This window comes from Urocitellus parryii, chromosome 6 (assembly GCF_045843805.1).
Source record: "Urocitellus parryii isolate mUroPar1 chromosome 6, mUroPar1.hap1, whole genome shotgun sequence".
Taxonomy (NCBI): Eukaryota; Metazoa; Chordata; class Mammalia; order Rodentia; family Sciuridae; genus Urocitellus; species Urocitellus parryii.
In genome coordinates this window covers 193,235,781-193,255,100 of record NC_135536.1, presented here as the reverse complement: position 1 = coordinate 193,255,100, position 19,320 = coordinate 193,235,781, and the positions used below count along the sequence as shown (strand labels likewise).

Below are 19,320 nucleotides of genomic sequence, written 5' to 3'. Positions count from 1 at the left end.
CCCTCAACCTCTACGTAGCTGGACTACAGGCTCGTGGCCCTGCACCTGATGGATGAAGTGGGTTTTCCCATTATCTTTATTTGTTTCTCTGCCTTAGCCACACAGTAGACAGTAGAGATCTTGCTCAGTACCTTTTTCTGCTGTACCTTTTTTTTTTTTTTTAAATCCATAGCTCCCATGCCATTGGATGTGGTCGTTTTAAAATGTACAGGTTAGAGAGTTTTGTAGTGTGCTCAGAGTCCTGTGGCCATTACCCCTGTCTAGTTCCCTACCAGTTACCACCCACCCCACAGATAAGCCTCATGCTCATTCGCGTTTGCTCCCCACTTCCTGTTCCCCCTCCTCATTTTCTCATTTTTTCATCTTCTCATGCCTCTGGCCACTGCTCTATTTTATATAGATTTTCCTGTTCTAAATATTTGAATTGTCTGGTTTTTTTGCTTCATTCATTTCTTCGTACGGTCTTAAGTTATTCTCTAGTTTCCTTTCCACGTGAAGGACTTCCTTGAGTATTTCTCACAGGGTAAGTCTGCCGGTGAGGAATTGTCACAGTGTTTTTTGAGCCCCCCCCCCACCTCGGAATGTCTTCCTTCTTCATTTTTGAAGGGTAGTCTTGCTGGATATAGGATTCTTGGTTGATGATCTCTCTTTCAGCCCTTGAACCATTACATCCCATGCTTTGTGGCCTCTGTGGTCTCCTGTAGAAATGAGCTGTTCATCTTCTCAAGGGAGCCTTGTCTGCGATGATCTGCGGCCCTGCTGCTTTCAGGATTCTCTTGCCGTTTCTGGCTCTCAGAGGTTTGATTTTGATATTCTGGATGTGACTTTCTTTGGGCTTATCCTCATTGAAATTTGTTTAGTTTCTGAGAGGTATAGATTGTTATTTTTCATCAAATGTGGGAAGTTTTCAGCCATTATTTCTTCACATGTTCTTTTAGTTCCTCTCTTCTGGAACTTCCATTATGTGCATGTTGGTATGCCTGATGGTGACCTGTAGGACTCTGAAGCTGTTTGGTTTTTAAATTCTTTATTTCTGCTCCTGACATCAGATGGTCTCATTTGACTCGTCCTCCAGTTTACTAATTTTTTTTCTTCTTCCAGCTGAAAACTGTTGCTTAGCCTCTGTAGTGAATTTTTCATTATAGCTTTATTATTTTCAACTCCAGAATGTTTAATTAACATTTTTCCTGACTCTTTGTTACTATTCTCTATTTGGTGAGAGATTATCCTTACATCTTTCTTTAATTGGACATAATATCCTTACTTCTTTAGACATAGTCAAAATAACTAACCTAAAAAATCTTTCTAGGCCTGGCACAGTGGTGCATGCCTTTAATCCCAGTGGCTTGGGAGGCTGAGGCAGGAGAATCACAAGTTCAAAGCCAGCCTCAGCAACTGTCTCAAAATTTCAAAAGGGCTGGATGGCTCAGTGGTAGAGCAACCCTGGGTTCAGTTCCTGGTACCAAAAATAAAAACACTTTGTCTAGAAAATCTTACGTCTGGGCTTCCTCAGGGACACTTTCTGAGAGCTGATCCTCTCCCTATGAACCAGCGTCCTTTCTTGTTTCTTTGCATGTCCTATTTTTTTGTTGTTGAAAATTGGACATTTATAGTAACATGATGGCGACTTTGGGGCTCAGCTCCCAGCCCAGGGGCTTTGTTGTCATCAGTGCAATTTGTTTAGTGACTTTCCTGAACTGACTGTGTAAAGTCTGTGTTCTTTTCCATGTGTGGCCTCTGAAGTCTCCACTGGGTTGGCTTTAATGCTCAGATTCCCTTCGCTGCCTTGGGCCTTGGTTACGTCTCCCAGCCTTTGCGTGCTGAGGACTCTGGACATGTTGGGGGCGCTCCTCAAATGCTCTGCCTTTGCTTTCGCCTCTGGTTCACGCAGACTCAAGGCCACCTGCAGATGAGAGCCCCTTCTTATCATAGTCTCCTGGGTGGGCCAAGCCCTGCACCCATGCTGGCAGTCTGCATTCCCAGCAGCCCGTGGGAGCTTTTCCCAGCCTCCTGTGGCCATCCCACCCCTGCTTTTCCTTGCAAGTCTTTGGCCAGGTGCTTGTTGTCCCAACTGTTCTGCTGCCTCCTGGCAGAGAGCTGGCTGCCCTGAGTGAGGACCAGGTCGGGTCAGATGATGGGAGCTCTTTGAGAATGTGTTTTGAGAACCGTGTTCTGCTCCTTCCAGTGGCTGTGCAGGATGCTTTGGTTGTAGGCTTCCTGTTGAGCTGAGATAGTGAGGGTAGGAATGGAGGGGGCTGAGCCACCACAGCACTCACCATTCAGATCAAGATTCAACCATTTTCTTAAAAAGCAAAAATAAAAACACCCCGCAGATTTTTGTTAGCTTGCAGTTAATTTTAAAAGTTTCACTGTGGAAAAGTTAATTTTGATAATTTTGGCCAACATTCTTATTGTTCTTACTGAAGAGCAGCTTTGGGGAGGTTCTCACTCCACTAGTCCCCACTGCCACCAGGTCACCTCCCTGCCCTGTGGAGGTGTCTCTTCCTCTTGTACTCGGGGTAGACTTTTCTGCTCTCTCACTGACCAGTTCTTTTTGATTCCTCATCACTGATCTTTGGTGAGGGGCCAGACTTGAAGCCTTTTCTCTCTGCCTGCTCTAAGTATTTGAGAAACTTCCAGATCTAATATTTATTTCTTTGTCTCCCTAGAATTTTTACTGGCTCTACCAGACTGGATGGAAATGCAATAGGTATGTACGTGACTCGCCTGTGACACTGCAGAAGCCTCGTGTGTGACCATCCCACTGTTACTAATGAGGCTTTGCGTGTGTTGTTGGCTCTGGCCTGCAGTTGACTTTGTCCGCTGGCTGTGTGCGGTGTCCATGGATGAACTGGCTTCCCCCCACCACCCTCGCATGTTCAGCCTGCAGAAGATCGTGGAGATATCCTACTACAACATGAATCGGATCCGACTGCAGTGGTCCCGGATATGGCATGTGATTGGAGATCACTTCAATAAGGTAACTTTTATCCCACATCTGGGATGGAGGCAGGCAGCATTAAGTTGCTAGACAAATATCTCCATACTCGAAATCTTTGTGAAATCCTGGAATCCCTCCTTACTGATCTGAGAGTTATGTTCCATATAGTTTCACCTTCAAATGTCACAACTTGTTGTATTCTGACTCCTGTCGCCACTACTCTTTTGAAACTTTTGTTGGAAAAAATTAACATTGGTTTTTAAATCAGAAACACACAAAAGACCAATTGATAACTCTTCTAAAACTCACAGTTGCTGGGAGTAAGCCAGAATGAACTTTCTCTCCACTACAGGTTTCATTATGTACATACAGAAACTTAAAATTCAAATATATACTTTTCCAAAATAAAAAAATTGGAGGGGGAAACAGTCAAAAGGATCTTAGTGTGTTGGTGTGCATGATGTCATTTGCTTCCTAATGGAGCTATAATTGCTTAATAATACTGTTTTCTTACCAAAGCACATTTCATGATCTTGACATTTTTTCAGGCCTAGAAATGCAGAGTCATAACAGATGCTTGGAAATAGTTTTAATAAAAAACAATTCAAGGGCTGGTGCTGGGGCCCAGTGGCAGAGTGGTTGCCTAGCATGGGTGAGGCACTGGGTTCTATCCTTAGCACCACATACAAAAATAAGCCAATAAAATAAAGACATGCTGTCCATCTACAACTACAAAAAAATTTTTAAAAAGCAATTCAAAACAGAATGTTAAAAAAAAGTAGGCTGCCACTGGGGTATAGCTAGAACAATCACTGGGTACTGGTAAATGATTTGTAGCATCTGCCAATTTTCATGGTATGAATGTCTCCCTGTGGCCCATTTGAAGCTGGCAGCGTAATGCCAGTAAACATGGAATAGGGAAGAGTGGGGCACCATTCGCTCTCAGGCGGTTGCTCGCCTGCTCCAGCGTCCATTATGGCCATTTTATCTTTACAGCAGCTCTTGGCAGGCTGTGTTTCCTTACTGGCTCACATCAAGACCCCTCTGTGTAACAGAAGAACTCAAGTGTCTCCTGGGGCAGTGGACTCTACCTATGTGGGTTGGCCCACATTTTATGATACAGTAGCTGATGGGAAAGGGTCAGGCCATGCAGTGGGTCAGGTTCTTGGAGATGGCATTGTCACTCTCTGGAGGTGGCCCTGAGCAATGACTTCAGTCAAAGGGAACATGTGCCTCTAAGGTAGTAGCCCCTCAGCACCAGCTTTCTCACTGAGGGTGCACAGGCTCCTGCTGGGCCGTGGAGGAGCCGTGAGCTTGCTGGAGAAAGACAGTGGGAATCCTTACCATTGCTGTGCCTCGTCCAGGCCGCTGGCAGCTGAGCAGCACAAACACTGCTCGTCCATTCCACAAGATGTTTCGGCTGACAGCTGCCCTCTCAGGAACGACTGTCCAGAAGAGCGTTGATGAACACTCTCCCAGCTCCTCCGAGTCTTTTCATTGGGACTCTGTTGGGAAGGAACATCATTTTGAGCAAGTTACTCTTCCCACCTCTCAGGACTCATGTGTGCAGTTCTCAGTTACCCGAGGGCCACTTACAGGCAGACTTGAGACTTAGGCTGGCAGGTAGTAATTAGATACTTCATGGTTGTCAGCTTCATTATAAATGTCTGTTCCATCTGATCAGTGCTGGTAAACAAGTCATGGAAAACTCAGTCCCTCACTGAGAGACTCTCAGTTTTTCTACTTTCTGGAAAGATGTTCTGCTTCCTGCTATGAACTAGGCCATATAACATTCTCGTGGGTCTGAAGAAATATGGGTGGTGGAACACAGCTCTAACCTAACTCTCAGTACAGCTGTAACTTAGCAAGGTGAGGCTCTTCGTCAGAAGTAGACAGCAGCAGGTGCTGCAGCCTGGGCCAAGCGAAGCTGCACAGTGAGCGTGGCCTGTGCCAAGGCATCTGTTTTACATAAATTTTTAGGAGGAGAATATTCTTATATATAGTCTCTAATTACATGAGCATTATAAAAATGTGGTCCCTTTTAAAAGAAGTTATAACTGAAAATACTTTTGACCACCCACACATACAGCAGGCCCTTCCTGAAGCAGATTATTCTCATCAAGTCAGGAACTATCTTTCCCCAGACAGACATTGTTATGCACATACATGTCTGTGTGCTGATGGGAGCATAGAGAGCATTGTCTTGGTCTCTTTACTCTAAATGCACAGTTCGGCAGTGTTCAGGAGGTTCACGTTGTGCAGCAGATCTTCAGGACTCCACATCTTGTGAGACTGAAACTGTCCCCATTACACACAAACTCCCCATTCTCCCCTCCCCTTACCCCCTGGCGGCCACCAGGCTGTCCTCAGGATTCCAGGTGTCTCGTCTTAAGTGAAATCAGACAGCATTTGTCTTTTGTGACTGGCTTATTTCCCTCTGCATAACGCCCTTCAGGTTCATCTACATTATAACGTCGTAATTTCCTTCCTTTGGGGGCTGGGGATGTAGCTCAGTGGCAGAGTGCTTGGCTAGCATGTTCAAGACCCTGGGTTTGATCCCTAGGACTGCAAAAGAAAAGAATTTCCTTCCTTTTTAAGGCTGAGTTTACTGTCTTAACCACCAGACAGTAGTCTGCATGTATGCACATACCATTAAGTAGCTGTTTTCATATTGTTGTTTCCAGTTTTTCTGAGTATAAATGATATGCTGCACTGGGCCTGGTGGTACAGGCCTATAATCTCAGCCACTCTAGAGGCTGAAAGAAGATCTCAGGTTCAAGCAAGCCTAGACAACCTTGTGAGACCCTGTCTCAAAATTAAAAAATACAAAGGGCTGGGGATTTAGCTCAGTGGTAGAGTGCCCCTGAGTTCTCTTACCAGCATGGGGGAAAACAACGATATTGCTCTATGACTTTGGTTAAAAAATAAAACATTTCCAGGGGCTTGGAATGTCGTTCAGCAGTTGCCTAGCATGCATGAGGCCCTGGATTTTATCAGGCACCACAAAACAAAAACAGCCTTGTTCAGATCAGACCACATATTAGCAAAATTTCTCACGCAGGTCTGCAGGATGCCCCCAGATCCCTTGACAGTGGAACTGGTGGGAAACACTGCCCTGCTATGCTTTTAGGGATTTTTCTCAAGGGGAAAGTCTGAAATACCCGAACTGACTATATGCCCATAACTCTAGTCCCTAAAGGGAGGTGAATCATAAATAAGTATAATTCTTAGGAAATTGAAAAGCTTCAGTGTTTCTGTAGGATTTTCCAGGGCTGATGGTGTATTCACTTGTAGTCTTTTTCTTTAAGTGGCAGATACTGGGAAAGTATTACAAGTCTTTGTAAGCCTGGTATGTGGTGCACACCTGTAATCCCAGCTACTTGGGAGGCTGAAGCAGGAGGATCGTAAGTTCAAGGCCAGCCTCAGCAACTTAGTGAGACCATCTACAAATAAAAAGGAATAGAGATGTAGCCCAGTGGCAGAGCATCCCTGGTTCAATCCCAAGTACTGGAGTATGGGACAGGGAGCTTTCTACAGACTCTAAAGTCTTTTGACCCCCTCATATATTTTTGCGTAAAATTAAATAGTACCTGGAGAGTTGTAAACTAGATACAGAGTTTCACTTTGCAAGATGAAATCTAGAGATTGTTTATACCGAATGTGTGCTCCTGAACTAGACCTTTAGAAATGGTTAAGGTAAAGGCCTGGTGGGGTGTGGCTTATCAAGGTTCAGTCTCTAGCAGGGGGTTTGTATTTTATTTAGAGAGACAGGGTCTCACTGAGTTGTTTAGCGCCTTACTTTTTGCTGAGGCTAGCTTTGAACTTGGGATCCTCCTGCCTCAGTCTCCCAAGTCACTGGGATTACAGGCATAAGCTACTGTGCCCGTCAGCACTTTAATTCAAAGTGTAATTCTGGGTCTGGGGCTGTGGCTCAGTGGAAGAGCACTCACCTAGCATGTGTGAGGCCCTGGGTTCGATTCTCAGCACCACAGATAAATAGATAAAATAAAGGTATTGTGTCTATCTACAACTAAAAAAAAAAAAAAGTTTTATTTAAAAGAAAGTGTGATGCTGGCCTTTCTTTTCATCATTGTACTTAGATAAAATAGGATAGATTGTGGCCAAGAAATTGCATTTTCTTTCTCCGTGGGTATCTTTCCCCAGAGTGCTTGTTTTGCGGGTAGGGTATCCATCTTTGACATTTGGAGCCACAGCCACTGTGACACTGTCCCTCTTTCACTGCACTTCCTGTTCCTGCTCAGGTTGGCTGCAACCCCAATGAAGACGTGGCCATCTTTGCTGTTGATTCGCTACGGCAACTCTCCATGAAGTTTCTGGAGAAGGGTGAATTAGCCAACTTCCGTTTCCAGAAAGATTTTCTGAGGCCCTTTGAGCATATTATGAAGAAGAACAGGTAATGTTTATTGCTAAGGAAAACCCTTTGTTACATTCCCCATTGGAGTCCAAAAATCCCTCCCTCGTTGACTGAACAGATTGTGGTTCATACCACTTGTCACCAAGGTCTATGAGTATCCCCTCCCAGAAAGACAGGTGACACTTATACAACTGGTAGAAATACGTCACCTGCTCTTATGGGGCCAATGCTGAGAGAATTTAGAGAAAGCCACTGTGGAAGCAGTTCAGGAATTAGGTGACCCGGTGTTTTGCCCCAGGGAGACGATAAGAGAGGGCAGGTGTGTTCCCCCCCCAGCAGTCATTTACATGTGTTGTTGGCCCGCCCTCTGCTGGGTACCATGAAGTGCAGAGAACACAGCAGTGAAAATTCTCAGTTTGGGGGGCTTTGAATTGATGAAAGTTGCAGCTACGCAGTGAGTACACAGGAGTTCCATGTACTATCCTGTCTATTTTCCTGCATGTTTGAAGTTTTCCATAATAAAATCAAAAACCAAATTTCTGTTTACGTCCCAGGGGAATAAGCAAACCTGGATAGCAAGCCAGTGGAGACGGGTGCTGTGACCAACGTTAGATGGTGGCGAGGAAATCGGGGTGCAGCCCTCCTTGCGGGGCAGTCAGCTCTGCTCTGTTTGGCAAGGTGGCCCTTAGACAAGACCTATGGGAAGAGAGGAGCAAGCCCAGAGCGGCTCTGTGCCCTCTTGGCAAGAGGGTGGGGCAGGGCGCTGAGCTAGGGCGGTCGCCCCACGGCAGGCCAGCTGGCCAGCGCACCCAGGGCTTGGTGAACATGGCAAGAAGTCGTAGAAGATGAAGTCCCTCCCAGGGCAGCAGGGTGCCTGCATCATGTAACAACTGACCGCCTTTGCAAGCACTTTGGCTTGCTCTGGGTGAGAGGCGGAAGCTGAGGGAGGATTCTAAGGAGCAATATAAAGTGGTGTGACACGTTTTAAAAGCCCCCCCTGTGTTTATCCATGAAGATGAGAAGCAAAAGAGGGAGTTAGGAGGCCACCGCAGACTTCTAGGTTTGCACAGGGCGGTGATGGTGTTGGACTGACTCTGAGCATTTTGAAGGGGAACCGCCAGCATGGGCTGATGGGTTGGCTGCACAGTATGGGAGGAAAAGTCATCAAGGGTGACTCGGGGCATGACCCTTTGAGTAGCCCTCCTCCAAAAATCATGCTGTGTGTCTGCAAAGACAAGGAAGCTGACAAGCTGGGAGGCTTGAGGCCAGATGGGACTGTGGGGTCGTGACTCAGCAGAAGTCTCCTTGGCGTGTCCTTCTCATGGGGTCTGTGTTCTTGTCTTATTTCTCATTTTAAGAGACTCCAAGTCAAGCCCATTCCAGAATCTGATGTCACCCCTGGTTTGGGCCAAGTGCACAAAATAATATGCTTCTCTGCATGGAAACACGGACAGTTCTGGGGAGACTGGAGACCTCCATGGCTAAGCAGTGTGCTCTAGCCTACTGGCTCCAGAACCCCTGTGCCCTGACGTACGTCCTTGTCCTTTTCCTGCCCACCCAGCATTTTCAGAGGGACAGAATGAGCTAGAATCTCACGTTGCAGCCAGCTACTGTCACTCAGACTGCATCTTGCTGTAGCATTTGCAAAAGCACTTTGATAAAGTGCATCAGAAACCTTAGCGTCTTGTGCCATTTGACACAGCAGTCCCACACCTCCATAGCTCTCTCGAGGACTTAGTTGGAGATACAGTAAAACACTGTGAATCACACAGAATAGTTCTTTAAAGAACAAAACACCTAACTGTTCAAATATTAAAGCCACAGCCAGGTATATTGCTTGACTGAAAAATGTTGGGGAAATTCTTAGTTTATTGTACTTTATCTGCATTTTAAAAAACTTATTGTCGAGGCTGGGGTTGTAGCTCAGTGGTAGAGCGCTCACCTCGCACATGCAGGGCCCTGGGCTCGATCCTTAACACCACATAAAAATAAATTAATAAAATAAAGGTATTATGTCCAACTACAACTAAAAAATAAATATTTAAAAATTTATTGTTGTCATATATCACTTTTAACAAGTGGGCAAAATCTGCTATAACATATATGTAGTTTAAGGGCTGGGGACATAGCTTATGCAAAGTCCTGGGTTTAGTTCCAGCACCACACAAAAATAAAATAGAATAAATATATAGAGCTCTTGCCAAAGAGTTGCATCACTCCACAATTTTGATAACCACAAATTCAGTTTTATTTACGTATTGCAGTTCCCAAGGTAGGTAGCCAGTGCTTTGTTATCTGCAGGTGGCATGTTTGCTTGGTGAGCTTTCAGCACTTTCCTGACTCTGCTCTGACTTCATCCGGGCCTTCTCTGAATGGCTTTTCCCGTGATGAGTTAACACGGTCCACCACACAGACAGGAGTGCTGTTCCTGGAAAGTTGACTCGATGCCCAGTCCATCCTAGGGACTTTCAGGCTGGTGCTGTAGGAGTAGGTCTCTGCAGAGCTCCTTCTTGCTGTGGGTGGGATGGCAGAGCCCCCCTGAATGTACATGTACATGCCAATCTGCGGCGTGTCTTCAGGCCACACTGTGTTTAACTTGCCACTGTTTGAGAACATGGGCCATTTTTCAATGTTCAGGTGTTGTTTGGTAATAATTTAAAATATTGCATCTTAAATTATGTATGTGTGCTCCAATCCATGTTTATATGTTGATGATATCTCTGCCCAAAAAATCTTAGAGAATAGAGACCAAGAATTTAGTAACGGTTCTCTCTGGGTGGCAGAACTCTAAGTACATTAGCTTTAATGCTTTGGACCAGAAAACCCAACCAATAGTGGCTTCAGCCACAGGCTGTACACTGTTGACTCACAAAGTCAGGAGGGCAGTCCCAGCTCTGGTTCCTAAGCCCTGGTGGCCTTTGCAAACCGGGCTTAGTTCAGCCATCCACAGGGTCGGCTTTTCGTCAAGTGTGTCCTGGTGGCAGGACAGCAGCACTGGTGCTGACATCTTGCTGGATTCAGGATAGAGCAAGAGGAAAGGGGCAGAGCCTAAAGGAGTGTGATCACCATCTGCTTCCAGATGTGCTTTTACCCATGCTGCCTGTGAGCGACGAGCTGTGCCCAGTTCTCTTCCCACAGCCCCTCCTTTAGCACAGATGACATGGCGGTCCCATTCCTCCCTCAGGTCTCCGACCATCCGGGACATGGTGATCCGCTGTGTCGCCCAGATGGTGAATTCCCAGGCAGCCAACATCCGCTCAGGCTGGAAGAACATCTTTGCCGTGTTCCACCAGGCAGCCTCCGACCACGACGGGAACATCGTGGAGCTGGCTTTCCAGACTACAGGCCACATCGTCAGTGAGTGCTTCTGTTTCCTCCTCAGATGTCCACTGCAGGTCCCCACGGTGTGCTGTCTGCTACCTGCAGGGGCTTCCCGGCTGTGCCTCTGGGTGGTGCATGGGAGCTGGGCCGTGTTCTGGGTGCTTCACGGCAGCCCTGCAAGGAAACTCAGGCCTCGTTGCTGGCAGATCCCATCTTTAGGAATCTGCCACCTCACCAAAGTGTTCGAGTAACCCCAAAACTAGTGCTCATGGTGCTTTTGTGGCCGTCTCCAAAGGCATTCATACACAGAGCAGCAGAGGACATCGCCCCCACGGTGCGTGTTCCCGCTGAGGAGGAGCAAGGCCTTCTGTTTTCAGCGGTCACGCAGGAGCCAGGGTCCTTTCTGCAGTCTGTTGAGTGCGAGTTTCCCAGATTCTCCTGCTTTCTGTTGGCGATTTCACTGTTTACATTGGCCCCTGAGAACAGTGCTGGGTGCCAACTCGTGTTCTGAGCACAGAGGGGCTGCAGTGTGTCCCCGAGAGAGTTAGATGAGCTCCCTTCAGGCCTGCGGTGCCACTGGCTGTGAGTTTAGTTACTGCATCAACAGCATCTATTCAGGAAGGTGTCTTTAAAGAGAAACACCTGCGAAAAAGCTGTGTAGTGATTGGTTGATGAAAATACAACCAGAGACCTGGAGGAACCCATATTTCTCCTGGGGACAGAGGTTAGTACTTCCTAATTCAGTGTTCATGACAGCTGTAAAGAACACAGCTACTGTGACCAACAGGGACCAACTGTATCGTGTTTCCCCCTCTTTACCAAAGAGGGAACTAGGGCACAGAAAACTAAAGAGAACTGCTTTCCCAAGTCACACACCTGGAAGGGATGGAGCCAGGGCTCCCACCCAGCAATCAGCCCGGAGTGAGGGTGAGTGCAGGGTCACAGTGTCACTCACTGTGGACTGCCCGGGAGGCCCTGGCCTGCCTTTGATCACGTTACCAAAGTTCACTTGGAAATCGTTTGGCCCTGTTGTCAGCTTTGTGCACTGCATTCTTGAATAATTTAGGAAGAAAAGTTGTCTTCTAGGATACTGACATGCTTTTCTTAGATTTCTACATAGGTGAGTCTCTGATTGTGTGTGTGTGTGTGTGTTTTAATTTCCATTTCTAAATCTTGTGCTTCTTTTAAAAAACAAAAAAACAATTGTGCCTTGTGTCTCCCCAGCAACCATTTTCCAACACCATTTCCCGGCAGCCATCGACTCCTTCCAGGACGCCGTGAAGTGCTTGTCGGAGTTCGCCTGCAACGCCGCCTTCCCCGACACCAGCATGGAGGCCATCCGGCTCATCCGCTCCTGCGGGAAATACGTCTCTGAGAGGCCGCGAGTGCGTCCCCTCCTAGCTTCTGGGTGGGGTGCAGGTCGGGGCAAACCCCATTCTCCTGGCAGAGCGCTTCCTGGACAGCTTTAGAAGGCGTGTTGGCCCTAGGCTAGGTGTTGTTTCAAACGCTGCCATTGCATGGTTATGCCTTTCAATATAGTTTGTATGTGAAAGTATTTTATTCATACCAAAGTTTTACGTAGCATTGCAAGTTATAGAAGATAATAATACTTTGAGTTTTATATTTCGTAACAGCTTTGAAGCTCACCTTTCTTTTGAAAGAAAACAAGCCTCCTGCCTTTAGGGCTGGGGCGGGGGTTCAGTGGCAGAGCACCTGCTTAGCATGTCCAAGGCCCTGGTTTCCATTTCCAGCATCGAGGACAACAACAAAAATCACCTTGCACTTTCACCTGAAAATGTCTGGGGCTTTTCTGTCCTCTCTCAGCTTTCTGAATGGTTTGGCTTAAGCAACAGCCTAAAGCAAGGAGACTGGGTGGAAAACACACCTGAACTCCGCTGGCCTGTGCAGAGCTCCCCTAAGAATTCTGTACAGAACTGTCCACCCTGTCCACCCTGTCCAGTCCTGACAGCCGCTTAGTAAGATGTGATTACAGTGAGAGGCAGTGGTGACTGAGTGCTTGGTACCTGTCGGGCACCATTCTGGATGCATCCTGTGGGTTGATTCATTTAGTCCCTGTCTCAAAAAGTGCTGGGATGTGGCTCAGTGGTAGAGCACCCCTGTGTAAGGTCCCCAGCATTATGGTCTGGGGACTTGGATGCTCTTCTACATATTACTTTGCCAGTGTTCCCATTATACAGGTGATTAAATTGGGACCAGAGAACAGAAGCAAGACGTTGTCGTAAAGACCAAGGGTGGCACCTGCCGCAGTGGTGGTGCACACCTGTGGTCCCAGCAACCCAGAGGCTGAGGCAGGAGTTCAGCCTCAGCAAATTAGCAAGACCCTGTCTCAAAATAAAAAATAAAAGGATTAGTTCTGTAGCTCAGTGGTAGAGCATATTTACCTAGCATGCGAGAGGCCCTGGATTCAATGCCCAGTACTAGAGGGGAAAAAAAGAAAAAGAAGAGGGATGAAAGAAATTCCAATACCATTTTAAGAACAGGTACAGAGCAGAGTAATTGAATCCCAGAGACAGGGAAAAGGAAGGGTTTGCATCTAGAATGTGGAAAGACTGCAGGCTCTGGTGGCAGAATCTTGGGCATATTTCTTAAGCTTTTGGAACCCCTGTTGAGTCAACTGTGAAGTGGGGACATTATTTTTATCTGCCTGTTGGGGATTGTTGAGAATTGTTAATCCACGAAAAGCCCTTGAGCAGTTTCTGGCCCATAACAAGCACTTAGTAAATAGTAGCTACTGCTGCTATTATTTTATTTATTTGTTTGTTTTTTCCCGGTACCACGGGTTGAACCCAAGGGCGCTTTACCACTGAGCCACATCCCCAGTCCTTTTTTTGTATTTTATTTAGAGACAGGGTCTCACTGAGTTGCTTAGGGCCTTACTAAGTTGCTAAGGCTGGCTTTGAACTCATGGTCCTTCTGCCTTAGCCTCCCAAGCTGCTGGGATTATAGGGGTACTTCCAACCCTGCTGCTATTATTTTAAAACTCTGTGCAGAAGACCTACAGTATTGCATCATCCTGGATATTTTACTGATACTATTTGATCTTTAGTGATCTTCCTGTGAAACACCTTCCGTCCCCAGGGGTCTTGGGGTCTGCCCCCTTGACTTGTTCTAAAACTCACAGAGATCCATAGGTTCATTGGGAAAACTTCTCCTTCAGACAGGTGACTGTCACTGTCTCTGGGATTCCCCATGGTACCCTGCTGAGTGGGAAATTCTAGGAGAGGAAAATGTGTGGACCCTCAGTTTTGGTGCAGTCCCCTTTGGTTCCTTCTTCCTGTTTGCTTCACATCTAAGATGTGACTGTCACTGTAGGTGCTACAAGAATATACAAGTGACGACATGAATGTTGCTCCTGGTGACAGAGTCTGGGTCCGAGGCTGGTTCCCCATCTTATTTGAGCTCTCCTGCATCATCAATAGGTGCAAGTTGGATGTGCGGACAAGGTGAGCAGGTCCCCAGCGTGGGCGTGAGGTGCACCTGGCCCACCCTCCTGACCCTGTTTCCTCCTGCTCTCCCCTTGCCATCCTCTGCCTGGCTTGCTTCCCCAGGGGGCTCACGGTCATGTTTGAGATCATGAAGAGCTATGGCCACACCTTTGAAAAGCACTGGTGGCAGGACCTGTTCAGAATCGTGTTTCGGATTTTTGACAACATGAAGCTGCCTGAGCAGCAGTCAGAGGTAGGTGACAGCGACGCACTGTGGGCCTGGGGACTGAGGGTTGGAGGGCTGTCCCCTTCACGGGGTTGCATCGTCCTCTGCCTTTGAAGTACTGGGCTTCTCAAGGGGTTCTAAAAACAGAAGCCTCCCCTCCTGGCCCTCCTGGCCCTCCTGGACAGCGTCAGCTAGACACAAGAGACTCCCCACCTGGGAGGGAATCACACAGTGACCTGTGGACACTGTCTGCCAGCTCAGCAGCTCCTAGCGGGTTGTCTTAATTGTTTTGTTCCTTCACAGACTTCTGGGCCACCAGTAGAGAGGGGGTATATTGGGCCCCTCTATTTGTCATGAATTTAAAGATGGAGAAGATATAAGGCTCTCTGAACCATTCTTTCAAGAACACCTTCTCTCCCTCGCCCCAATATGAAAGTAGTATGTGCATAACATGGAATATTGGGTATATGAAAGAATTAATGCTTCTGCCATCCAGACACTAGAATTAATGTTTTGGCAAATTTGCTCCATCTTCTACATGGTCTAAAATATGGTTGAAATCATAGTACAGAGTTTTCTAATCTCACCCCCCCTCCTTTTTTTTGGTATCAGAGATTGAACTCAGGGATGCTTAACTGGGGAGCCACATCCCCAGCCCTTTTTATTTTTTATTTTAAGACAGGATCTTGCTAAGTTGCTTAGGACCTCGACAAGTTGCTGAGACTGGCCTTAAACTTGTGATCTCTTGCCTCTGCCTCCTGGGTCAGTGGGACTACAGGCATGCACCACCACTGCCCAGCTGATCTTCTTTAGTTTTAAAATATAAAGTTTTTCCCCATTATAAAACAAATAATATTCATTACAGAAAATAGAAAAAATAAACACCCGCAGTCCCATTTCTGTGGGCAACCCTTATTAACTCCTCCAGATGCTGTGTTTGTGTGAGACAGACACCTTTTTTCTTTTTACAAAAGCAATTTCCCAACACACCCGTGTACTCTTCTTTCTTAATACATGAGAGTTTTCCTGCAACTGTAACTTTTTTTTCCTTTTGACAGTACTAGGAATTGAACCCTGGGCCCACAGTCTCACGCTGGAAAAGCACACTGAGCTACATTCCCAGCCCTCTGTGTTGTGGCTACAAAATATTCCAAGTTATAAATATTCCATGGCTTTTAGGTTGTTTCTAGTTTTTCTTTTAGATAGCACTGAAATGAACTTTTTATGGCAGTGCCAGGGATTAATCCAGGGCCTCAGAGCCATACCCCCAGCCCTTTTTATTTTGAGATAGGGTCTTGCTAAGTAACTGAAGCTGGCCTCAAACTTTAGATCCTCCTGCCTCATCCTTCAGAGTCTCTGGGATATAAGTGCATGCCTCCACGCCCAGCCCCTAAAAGAGAACGTGTTTTGCAGCGATGCTCGTATTTGTGTTCTTTAGTTCTTTTTCCTTAGGACAGGTAGCCTCACTGCCAGGTTTGGGCATGAATGTACTGAGCCTTTCGATATGTTCTTCTAAACTGACCTCCCAATAAATCTAGCTGATTGCACTTGTCCAGCAAAGTCGAGCACTCCTGTTTCTCCACACTCACTCCAGCTTCTCATTTGTTCCATTATGGTTAACTGATAGGCCAAGACATCACACTGAAGAGTTTTCTTAGTTGTTAGCAAGCTTCATATTCCTCCTTGTATCATTGAGTGTTTATTTCTCCTTCTTTTATGAGTCTGCCCACTGGTTGGTTTCTAAGGAAGTCGTAATATGCTTCTATAAACTGCAACTGACGTTGCTCACTTTTTCTTATTTCCTTTTTACTTGGAAAAAAATTTAGTTTTTAAATAACCAATTCTCCCAGCTTTTCCTTTCTGGCTCCCACTTTTGGAATCACACTTAGAGGCCCTTTCCTTTTGCCATGACTTCATAAATATCCCTGTATATTTTTCTGGTAAATTCATGGCATCATTTTTAATATTTAGATATTTGGTGTCAGATATAAGTGTTTAGTATAATCTCTTGTTCACTTTTTACTGATCATTAAAACTACCATTTTGAATGACTGTTTAATATTCTTTCATGTGGTCTACTTAGTTTAATGCCCACATTGCAAGGTGTCAGGTGTACCATGTTTTCAGTCTCGGGATGCCATTGCAGTAAACACCTTTCTTCATAGACTTTTACCCGCAAATCTTCACCACTTCTTCTTGTTTCTTTTTGGTGGCACCAAGGATTGCACCCAGGGCCTTGCACATTCGAGGCAAGTGCTATTATTTCTTTAGGATGGATTCCTGGAAGCAGTGTCACTAAGTGAATGGGTGTGGACACTTTTAAGACTACTGATAAGTATTGCTAAACTGCTTTCCAGTGTAGTTTTGCCAGTGGGATACAAGAAAACCATTCTTGTTGCTGAGAGAGTGGCTTTAAGAATTATCTTTTTTATTGTTCTTCCAGAAATCTGAGTGGATGACAACAACCTGCAATCATGCACTTTATGCTATTTGTGACGTATTTACCCAGTTCTATGAAGCTTTGAATGAAGTGCTTCTTTCTGATGTATTTGCACAATTGCAGTGGTGTGTTAAACAAGGTATTCTTTAAATCTTTAGGTATCGTTTTACATAGTCCTTATGAGAGGTTACTTTTTTTCAGTATATAAAAGCGTGGGTGTAATGCCAAGGAATCCAGTGAACAATTTAATTTGGTGAAAATGTATGTTTTTAAATTTAATTAGAACATAAAACAGTCCTCTCAAACAGTTTGTAAAGCACTTAAAATGTGATGTAGTTATTGCATTTTTAAAAATGTACCTTTAGCTAGGGGTGGGGGTCATGCATACCTGTAATCCCAATGGCTTGGGAGATTGGGGCAAGTGGACCATGAGTTCAAAGCCAGCCTCAGCAACTTTTCGAGACCCTAAGCAGCTCAACGAGACCCTATCTCAAAAATAAGGGGCTGGGGTTGTAGCTTTGTGGTTGAGCGCTTGCCTTGCATGTGTGAGGCACTGAATTTGATCCTCAGCACCACATAAAATAATTAAATAAAATAGATATTTTTAAAAATAAAAAGTAAGGGCTGGAGATATAGCTCAGTTGGTAGAGTATTTGCCTTGCATGCTCAAGGCCCTGGGTTCAATCCCCAGCACCACAAAAATAAATAAATAAATAAATAAAAATTAAAAGGTCTGGGGATATGTTTAGTGGTTAAGCATCCCTAGGTTCAAACCCTGGTACCAAAAAAAAAAAAAAAAAAAGGCAAATTTACGTATTAGTAAATTTAAAATTTAAATTTACGTATTTAGTCTCTCCACTTTTTATGTTTGAAATTTTCTGTATTAAAATAACTTTTTAAAATGCACATTTGTTGCACCTACACATTCTGGAAAGAAGTGCTTTGAAACAGATAGTTATTGAAGGAAAATGAAATATCTTGTATAATATGATGATTATTTTGATTTTCTATTTGTAATTTTACTAATTTGCTTGAGGACTGGTGAAGAAATATACATTAAAGAAGCTTTTTAACTTTGGAGTCAAAATCAACAGCCTGCATCAGTAAACTTTTTTTTTTTTTTTTTTTTTTGGTCTGAGTAGTTATGTGTTTTAATGTGTATCATAAAAAGGGGTCATTTAGCACTGAAGACCTGAATTCTATAGATAATTTTGGTATAGGGCAAGGCTAAATTTAGAAGGCTTTCAAAAAGTGACTCAAATTTTAAATATGTGACAAAAAACAGTGGAGAGTGTGTGTGTGTGTGTGTGTGTGTGTGTGTGTGTGTGTTAGGGCCTTGCCAAGTTGCTGAGGCTGGCCTTGAATTTGCAGTCTTCCTCCCTCAGCCCACCTAGGCATGCGCCACTACACCCAGTTTAATGGATACTATTTAGATGACAAAAATTGGAAATGTAGTGTGTAAGTGACTGAGTTTTCAGAAACACTGGTCGACTATGTTCCATCTTATGGTGAAGGGTGTGTTACTGGGGATTGAACCCAAAGGTACTTTACCATTGAATAATTCCCCCAGCCCATTTTTATTTTGATACAGGATCTCACTAAGTTGCTGAGGCTACCCTCAAACTTGTTATTTTCCTGCCTCGGACCCCTGAGTCTCTGGGATACAGGTGTGTGCTACTGCACCTGGCTGTTCCATTTTCTTTTACTATTTTCCATATGTGAGTCAGTTAAAGTGACAAGATTGCTTTCTTCTATTCCTAGCAATAAAACTATGATAAGTCAAGCTGGGCACAATGGTTACTCCTGTAATCCCAGCTACTTGGGAGTCTCAGGCAGGAGAATTGTGAGTTTGAAGCCAACCCTGACAACCTAGTAAGATCCTGTCTCAACATAAAATTCAAAAAGGGATGGGGATATTGCTCAAAGATAGAGAACTTGGTTAGCATACATGAGGCCCTGGGTTCAAACCCCAGTATCACACAAATAAAAAAAAAAAACTATGATAAATCATTTTACCTCCCCCCCCACACCAATTCCTCAGTATTGGGGATTCAAACCAGGGCCCTCTACCACTGGGCTACATACATTCCCAGCCCTTTTTTATTTTGAGACAGGGTGTTGCTAAGTTACTTAGGGCTTCAGCCTCCCAAGTTACTGGGTTTATAGGTGTGTACCATCATGCCCGGCTTAAATCATTTTATCTCTTCGTAGCATAATTAAGCTATAAAACTTTTAATGCTCTCTATAGCATTGTTTCATTAATTAAAATCCTACAGACCCTCCAGCTGCAGTCTCTTACTTCACTATAAAAAGCATCTGGGACCTGGTTGGCATCCAAACTGCAGTTCAACTGTATTGACAGATAATGTTTATTTTGTAGATAATGAACAGTTGGCTCGATCAGGTACGAATTGCTTAGAAAACTTAGTAATTTCCAATGGGGAAAAATTCAGTCCTGACGTCTGGGATGAAACATGCACCTGTATGTTGGATATTTTCAAAACCACCATCCCACATGTGTAAGTGTTGATGCAGTTGCTGCACTTTATTTCACATACTCAGTTGGTGTCG

The 19,320-nt window shown here is 45.0% G+C and overlaps 1 protein-coding gene across 3 annotated transcripts in view; it reads left to right on the top strand.

Moving 5' to 3' along the window:
- Arfgef2 (ARF guanine nucleotide exchange factor 2) overlaps positions 1–19,320 on the top strand; it is an 88,253-nt gene that overhangs the window by 54,135 nt on the left and 14,798 nt on the right. For 2 of the 3 annotated variants that reach the window (XM_026390929.2, XM_026390927.2), the window contains exons 24-32: positions 2,670–2,710; positions 2,811–2,980; positions 7,204–7,355; positions 10,501–10,673; positions 11,862–12,022; positions 13,971–14,101; positions 14,207–14,336; positions 16,753–16,888; positions 19,130–19,268. In XM_026390929.2, the coding sequence (XP_026246714.1) occupies positions 2,670–2,710; positions 2,811–2,980; positions 7,204–7,355; positions 10,501–10,673; positions 11,862–12,022; positions 13,971–14,101; positions 14,207–14,336; positions 16,753–16,888; positions 19,130–19,268 (1,233 nt within the window). The remainder of the gene's footprint in view (positions 1–2,669; positions 2,711–2,810; positions 2,981–7,203; positions 7,356–10,500; positions 10,674–11,861; positions 12,023–13,970; positions 14,102–14,206; positions 14,337–16,752; positions 16,889–19,129; positions 19,269–19,320) is intronic. The other variant, XM_026390930.2, reaches the window with a different exon arrangement.